The sequence below is a fragment of the Lynx canadensis genome, chromosome C1 (genome assembly GCF_007474595.2).
Source record: "Lynx canadensis isolate LIC74 chromosome C1, mLynCan4.pri.v2, whole genome shotgun sequence".
NCBI lineage: Eukaryota > Metazoa > Chordata > Mammalia > Carnivora > Felidae > Lynx > Lynx canadensis.
Genome location: NC_044310.1, coordinates 220,127,026 through 220,135,229, shown reverse-complemented (window position 1 = coordinate 220,135,229; position 8,204 = coordinate 220,127,026). Strand labels below are relative to the sequence as shown.

The 8,204-nt window shown below is 61.2% G+C and overlaps 1 protein-coding gene across 20 annotated transcripts in view; it reads left to right on the top strand.

The window, feature by feature from the left end:
- The first annotated feature begins 4,302 nt into the window (after positions 1 to 4,302).
- The window catches only part of KIF1A (kinesin family member 1A), a 69,781-nt gene continuing 65,879 nt past the window's right edge, over positions 4,303 to 8,204 (top strand). For all 20 annotated transcript variants that reach the window (XM_030326852.1, XM_030326851.1, XM_036064211.1 and 17 more), the window contains exon 1: positions 4,303 to 4,465. In XM_030326852.1, the coding sequence (XP_030182712.1) occupies positions 4,360 to 4,465 (106 nt within the window). In that variant the 5' untranslated portion in view covers positions 4,303 to 4,359. The remainder of the gene's footprint in view (positions 4,466 to 8,204) is intronic.

Here is an 8,204-nt window from a genome sequence, read left to right as displayed (position 1 = left end):
TCCCGGTGCTTCTGGCCGTTCCTGTAAACACCAGCTCTCTGCCCCGAGCTTGTCCCTCTCTGTGTCCCCAGGGGCCCGTCCCTCGGGCCCCCAGCTCCCCTGGGGTGGCCCGCCGCAGCCTCAGGCCGGCAGCCCCGGCAGCGCCCTGTGGGACGGCCTTTCACCGTGGCTGCGGCGGCAGCAGAGTTCCGCAGGGAGTTTTCTGCCAGCTTTCCTCAGGGGCCCGGGACCCGAGACTCCGATTCACTTTGGGGGCCACCCACCTCAGCCTGTCATTTCACAGGTGGGTAAACCGAGGCCCAGGGGTTAAGTCACACAGCGGAGGTAAAGGCAGGACCTGGACCGGGTCCTCCGGTCCCTGCTTTGCCCCTAATCGTCTATGACGCAATTTGCTCCTCATCAACGGGGCGTCCATGTGGCTTCGGGAATACCCCGGGCGCCTTCGGCACGAGCCGTGCGCAGTGGCCCATCACGCCGACACGCAGACCCCCGTCTCGTTGCTGAGGGCTGCCTGCCCCGTCCTTTCGATCTGCTCTCGAGCGAATCGTTTCCTTCCCTGCTAGTGTGGAGGCCATACTCGTGGTTGCGGCTGCCAGCGAGAACCCCAGGGTGTAGGGTGCGGTAGGAGACTCTGGAACCCTGTTCGATTTTGAAGCGCACCTTGACGACCCTTCTCGATGCCTCGAAGGCCCAGACTACCTAAGGGCCACGCTCCCGCTCGAAGAGCATCTGTGTCTCACGACGGCTGTGCCCGCTGCCCGCTGCCCGCGTGCCCGCCGGGTCCCTGGCCAGATGGGCGAGGCCAGGGCTCAGGAGCGTGAGTCTGAGGGCACCGGGGCTCTATGTCTGCTGCTGCCTGTGGCTGCCCGACCCTCTTCATTCGGGCCCTGCCTTGTCCTGGCGTCCGGGGCTGGGGGACCGTGGCTGGGGGCGCTCAAGAGACCCGGTTGGCAGCATTTTCTGTGGAAACAGATGCTTGAAGGTGGTTCTGTTCCCGGGACCCCCTGGAAGCTTCCCTGGGCCCACTGGCCGTGAGGGGACGCGTGCGTCTCCACAGGCCCCTGTCTCTGCCTCGGGAGGCTTGCCGGTGAGTCATCTGGTCTTCGGCAGCTGTGGCTTTAGGGAAAACAAGATTTGTCTGTACCTTTGTGATTCCTGTGAATATTCACCGGGTGGGGTTTGGGGCTCTGTGTGCCCCGGCATCATGGGATCGTCCCCTTGTGCCAGTCCCCGCACCCCTGTGCGTGCCTCCCCCCACCCCACCCCCGGCCTCCCCGGGGTCCCCCAGGCGGCTTCTTTCTTTGCCCCCCTGCCCTGACCTTGGCACGCGGGGAGTCGAGCACAGTCCGATGTCTGGAGGAAGCTCACCGGCGCCTCGCTGGCATCGAGGCCCGGAGGGAGGGCTGGCGGCCTGTGCTCCGCCGTGAGTCCTGCCCACCCGCGCCCGCCCCGCTTCCGGGCTCCCTCCAGGAGCCTCAGTCTGGGCACGCAGGGTGGGCAGGGGGATGCGCAGGGGCCGCCTCCCGCAGGGGACGATGAGGTGTCATGTGCCCCCCAACAGGCACAGGCCTGCTCCCCCTGCGGCCCCATCCTCGGCCTCCTTCCTCCTGTCCCGTCTCGCCCGGGTCTTGCCGCAAAGACTGTTCGCCCGCCCCTGGCCTGTGGGCTTCCAGAGCCCAGACACTGTCGTGTCCAGCTGGCGGGAGCCCAGCCCGGGCCTGCATCCTCGGGGAGCCGCTGCCTTGGCGTGAGCGTGAGGCTGACCTCCAAAGGGACGTGAAGGTCGGCCTCACGCTCGCCGAGGTTGTCACAGAGCAGGCCTGGTGGCGCCGGGGCTCCAGCAACCGTGTCTCTCCTGCTTGTCGTCCTTTGCTTGGTTCCTAAACTTCTCACCAAGTAGCACATGTGGACGTGGCACCCGAGGCAGCGGGGCTGAGGCTCCTCGGGAGGGACAGAGGGACGGAGGGACGGCCCCGCTTGCCGCCCCTCCCTGCTCCCGGCTCCCCCGTCTCTCAAGTCCGCTCAGGTGGCCACTTCTTTGGTTTCTGGATTTAGCTAATCTGTTTTTTTGCCTTTAATGTTGTTTTATTTTGAGCGCGAGAGAGTGTGTGAGTGTGGGAGGGACAGAGAGACAGGGAGAGAGGAAGAGAATCCCAAGCAGTCTCTGCGCTGTCAGCACAGAGCCCGACGCGGGGCGCGAACCCCAAAACCGTGAGATCACGATCTGAGCTGAAGTCGGGGGCTTAACCGACGGAGCCCCCAGGCGCCCCTGGGTTTAGCTACTCTGGAGGTTCAGCTGTCCCGTAGCATCACTCCAGCAGAGACCCTCCACACCCCCCCCCGGCCCGACAACTCCATCCCCGTCTTCCTGCCGCATTTCCTGTGCAGTTCCTGAGTTAGAACTTTGTGTTTGCAGCGGTAGGACCAGTAAGGACCCTTCTCTGCTCCGCGAGTGCCTCCTCTGCTCTCGTCAAACCCTGTGACACTCTGACGGCCACTTCTCCCTGGCCTCGGACCTAGCCTCCCTCTCGCTGACGTCACTGATGTCCCCTCCCATCAGGGGTGCCCCCTGAGGCAGCCCCAGCGTCCTCCTGGGACCCCCTGTGCCATCCCCTGGGCCTGGACCCGCGTCTTCCTCACGTTCCCTGTTCGCTCCCGCACTTGCCGGAGCACAGATCCCGGCATGTTCCACAGTCTTCCGGGTCTTCGTTCTCCTCGCACTCGAAAGGCAGTCCGCTGAGTTTAGGACTGGAGGTGGCAGGACACCTCTCCTCGGCAGTTTGGAAGCGTCTCTTCATCACCATGTGGCCGAGGAGATACAGATACCGCTCTGATTCTCCATCCTCTGTGGTCTGTTGTGCCTCCGGAAGCTTATGGAATCTTCCCTTTAACCCCGAAGTTCTGAAATTTCACGATTTGCCTGGTGTGTGGCGTTTTACGGCCGGCAGGGTGGGTAGGCCCTTTAAATTCGGAGACGGGACTGACAGTCCGGGGAGGTTTGCTTGAATTATCTCTTCAGTGGCTGCTTTTCACTGACCCTCAAATTCTGCCCGTCCCCTTTCATGGAAAATTGGTAATTCCAACTTGTAAAGTTTCTGTTTTCATTTCGAAGAACTGCCTTATTCGTTCAATGGTCCTCTTACAAATAGCGTCCTCCCCTCGCTCGTGGACCTGGTAGCTTTCCTTTCTGAGAACATTAGTTACAAGGCATTAAGAAAATACTTTCCTTCTGTTCCCTGCACTGTCTCTTGCTGTTGCGTTCATTGTCTGGTTGTTTTAGCCTCTGTTTCTTGCTAGAGGGTATGGTCCTGGCTGCTTTCCCCAGACGAGAGCCCTGCACCCGCATTTCCGTGGCCTTCGTTCAGCCCCTCTCCAGTGGGCGCTCCGCACCTGCCCTCGTCCGGCCCTCGGGCGCCCCGGGCCGGGCAGGGCCTCTGACCTCCTGCCCGGTGGTGGTGGAGGGCAGGGTCCTGGATGTCCGCAGGGGGAGGGTGGGGGGCTAGGGGTCCTCACCGGCCTGCCCGAGCTGCTGTAACAAAGTTCCACAGACCGGTGGCTCAGAGAACAGAGACTATCGTCTCCCGGTCCGGAGGCCGGAAACCCGAGATCAGGTGTGAACAGGGCTGGTTCCTACTGAGGCCGTTGGGGAGACTGTTCTGGGCTTTCCGGCTCCTGGTGTTTGCTGTCACCTTTGCCGTTCCTTAGCCTGTGGAGGCATCGCCCCGATCTCTGCCTTTGTCTCCACATGGCACTCTCCTTGTGTCTCTGTGTTTTTTTATAAGGACTCTGTATTGGGTCGGGGGCTCATCCGACTCCAGTGTGACCTCATCTTAACCAGTAACATCTGCAAGGGCCCCGTCTCCAGATAAGGCCACGTTCTGAGGTCCTGGGGTTTAGGACTTCAACGCAGGAATGTTGACGGGACGTAAGCCAACCCATAGCAGGTTTAATGCTGACTTTCCACAAACACCCGCCTTTGATCCCACCCAGACGTGAGCCTTCGGAGGCACCTAGAGTCTTTCCAGGTCCCGCGGCGTGAATCGGCTTATTTCTTGTTGGGCGCTGGATTTCCCGGGCTCGCTAAGCCAGGCTCCGCTCATCCTGTCTGCTTTCTTGTCTAAAATGTGTGGTGTTTCGCGTCTGTGGCCGCCCTCTCCAGTTCCTGGCCCCTGCGGTGTGGCACCACGTGCCCGTATCACTTAGGGGGATTTCGGAAGGGAGAAGGTTCAGTCCCCAACTGGAAACACCGTTCTGCCTTTTGGACATTGCTTCTAATTCGTGTCTCCCTTTCTCCCAAGGTGTCTCCGCCCTCGCCAGGGCTCCCGGCGCTGCTGAGGGTGACCGACGGAGGCCAGAGAGATGGCCGGGGCCTCGGTGAAGGTGGCGGTGCGTGTCCGCCCCTTCAATTCCAGGGAGATGAGCCGAGACTCCAAGTGCATTATCCAGATGTCTGGAAGCACCACCAGTGAGTACGGGTCGTGACGGCGTTGTCGTCGGCTGCTGGGCGCTCAGGGCCAGGGGTCCTGGGCCTCCCCCCCAAGACACAGCAGCCGCCCTGGCCCCCACCTCCCTCCCTGTCCGCCTGGCGTGTTGGCTCCCTGGGGGCAGCGGTGGCCAGTCACCAGCGGGGCGGGAAGGCTAAAGTGACAGAGATGCGTCCTCTCCCGGTTCTGAAGGCCAGTGTCGGGGATCAAGGCGCTGACGGGGCCGTGCTGCCTCTGAGGTCCTAGAGGAGGCGGCTTCTGCTGGTCTGGCCATCTGGGCCTGTAGCCGGCATCTTCAGGTGACCGTCACGTGAGAGCACGGATCGCCTGGGAGGTGGGCGGGGGACGGGCATTAAGGAGGACGCTTGCTGGGACGAGCGCTGGGGATCCCACGTGAGTGACGAATCACTGAATTTCTGTTCCCGAAACCGGTATCACACTATATTTTAACTAAAAGCCCGACCAAGACAAGACCCCGCTGATCACTGGATTTAGGACCCACCCTAATCCAGTCTGATCTCGTGGTAGCGACTAGTTACATCTTCAACAGCCCTCTTTCCAAATAAGGTCATGTTCTGAGGCTCAGGGTGGACGTGAATTTGGGGGCACGCTTTCCAACCCAGTACGCGAGGTTACTGGTTTCTCATCGTGTTTCAGCTGCCCTCCATTGACACGTTCTTTTATTTCTGTCTGTCCTGTGGCCTTGTGACTGTAAGTCGCCTCAAAACTGCCTGAGAAGTAGGAGGCCTGCAGTCAACACGTGGACAGTAAGAGAGAAGATGATGGTTTCACGCTCAGATGTGCCCCGAAGGGTTTCTTTAGGGCACACGCAGGCTGCTGGAGTCCAGGGGAGCACTCACTCCGAGTCTGGGGAGCACTCACTCCGAGTCCGGGGAGCACTCTCTCTGAGCCTGTCCTTTGCTCTTTTGCTTTGAACTTTCGTGTTGAGTGGCAGCACACAGGCAGACGCGTGCAGGCAGAGCACGGCGCGTAGCCCGGAGGTCTCACTGCCTGAGCAGGGCATTGCCAGACCCCCCCACCTCCAGCCACCCGGAAGGCCCCCCGCCCCTTGCTTCCCACCCGTGGGTTAGCGGGGCTTGTCTAGGGTCCCGTGGAAACTGCAGCCGTGTTTGGCTGATATCTCCCGCTGATTGATAGCCTGTCCCCACAACCGCTGACGTACGACGAGAATTCAGGGCTCAGCCAGGCGCTTTGCCCCCGGGGTCCCTCAAGCGGCTACGGCAGCTGTCACCCGCGGGCTCCGGGGGTACAAGCTGTCCTGTGTGCTCGACGCCAGCTGCTCACTCCGCACCTCGTCCTCAGGTCGTGGGGTGGATGGAGGCCTCGCCTGTCCTCGGGTGCCCTGCACCCCCACGTAACCCTACCCCGCCTGTTAGCCAACAGGTTGGAGGGAGGGGCTGGCCGAGGGGAGGGCGTGTGGAGGGCGTGAGGACTGGGGAGACTCTGGGAATGTTCTGGGCCCCTTTAGGCTCTGTGGGAGGGGGAGGGGCTGGGAGGTGGCGCCCTACGTCCCTTCGTCCGTGTGGGCAGGTTGTGGAGGCCCCCGGGTTTTGTCGCGGCTTTCAGGAACCGAGTCGCCTCCGCTTGGTCCCTGGAAGCAGACCCTGACGGGAGGATTCGGAAGGGTTTACCGGGGAAGTGGTCCGGGACACGTGGGGAGGGAACGTGGAAATGCGGAGGGCGCTGATGCCTGGGGGGCAGGGGGCACCACAGGCAGCGGGGGCCGGTCGCCGGGACCCCCTGACCTAGAGAATGCATCTCTGAGTCATTGTCCCCAGAGGCTGGCTGCCTGTCCGGCGTCTCCCCAGTGTGAGCTGAGGGTCGGTCCAGGGGCCTGCTTTCCTTGCGGCCAGAGAAGGTGCTCAGGAGGGTGACTCTCACCTTAGAGGTGGGAAGCCAAGAGCTGCACAAGAACTGGGACCCCTGGGTGGGAACCACAACCCCTGGTGGGACCCGTGACCCCTGGTGAGAACCGTGACCCCTGGCAGGAACCGTGACCCAGGGTGGGAAGGTGACCTCTTGGGTGGGAAGGTGACCTCTTGGGTGAGAACGGTGACCCCTGGCGGGAACTGTGACCTCTAGTAGGGGCTCTGGCCCTGGGTGGGCAGTGGACACCGGCCCAAGGAGCTGACAGGGTCTGTCGTGTCAGTGTTGGATGACCCAGGACATCGAGAATGACTATGGGGGTCCCTGCTCACACCTGGGCCAGGCCTGACCAGCACAGTCGCCACCTTAGACAGTAGCTGAGGGTCTTGGCCTGAGGGGTTCACAGGCAACCAAACCCTGTAAGAGCCTGCAGAATAAACAGAAAGAACAAAACATCAGAGTCGGACCCCTGTCTCCCCTGGAACTTGGGAGTGGTCTAGGACAGGATGGGATGGGTGTCACGGAAGCAAATGGCTGGAGGAGATGATGGGCCGTGGGGGGTGAAAACTCTGACCTACCTCTGGCCTGAGAGACAGAGAGAGACAGAGATGAAGAGACAGACAGGGAGGGAGAGGAGTGTCAGAAGAATGGATAATCAGGACACTTGCTTTGGGAGCTATTTTCATTTTCAGAGAAAACAAAGCAGTGATGGTACTGATAGAAAGTGCTAGAAGCCAGGTCAGAAGTGGGGGTGAAGGCTGAGGAAACCCAGAGGCAAGGAGAGTGCCCTCCAGCCCTTAGCACAGAAGAGCGTGTCTGAGGAGCGGGGTCAGAGGGCAGGACGGGCTCTATTCCTGGCCGCCCCGGGGCAGAGCTGCGCAGAGGGGTGGACACCCACGGAGGCGGGGTTTGGGCGGCCACCTTGCCAGTGTCTGTGGGGCCTATGAGAAAGGGTGGGGACGATGCTCCGCTGGGTAAGGCTGTGCGAGGCCTCGAGGGCCAGCAGAGAAGTGTTGAGCAGGGAGCCACTCTCCCCAGTGATACACCCGGTGGGCTCCGTAAGTGGATTTGCCCAACGGCATCCGGTGCCAGGCCGTGAGTGTCAGGGATGTGACATATTTCTTGAACCTCAAGACTAGGTGTGCACAGGAGATGCCACGTCCCTAAATGTACCCCTTGAACCTCCATCGTGAGGCGCAGATTAGAAGCATTTAGAGGTGAACTTAATTTGCCGTCCCATACTCACTGCCTGGATGAACAATACCGTTCACTGGAACGTTCCAAAACTAGTAATTTTGTGAGCCAACCAAATCGTACGCAGCGTATGCTTCTGTGCCTACGTGGCAGGTCTGGTGTAGGTTACTCAGGGGTACAGAGGTCCTGTGAGTACCCCCACATCCCCGCTTTACATAAGAACAGACTGAAACTTCTGGAAGGGTTCGCTCTCTTCTCTCTGAGTCCCGGCTATACAGAGGAACCCTCAGGACTGGGGGCCCCCCACCCCTGCCCCTGTACCCCTGGGGCCCCGAAGCGAGGCTGGGCCTGGATCGCAGCGTCTCTTGTGTCCGTTTCAGACTGGCCTCATCCCTGGACCCTCTGCACCAGTGGGAAGATTCATTTTCCCAGGAAAAAAAAGCTGGGATGGAAATCGTTTCCCCAGAAACCAGAAGTGTGAGACCAGGCTGTCCATGGGGCCGGCTTCCTCTGAGGCTCTGCGAGCATCCCAGCCTGGCCCGTCTCCCGCCTGTGGGGGCTGCCAGCGGGCCTGGGCTCGCCTCCGTCCTCACGTGGCCTTTTCCCTACGCGTCTGCTTGTCTGTCTGTGCTTTCCCTT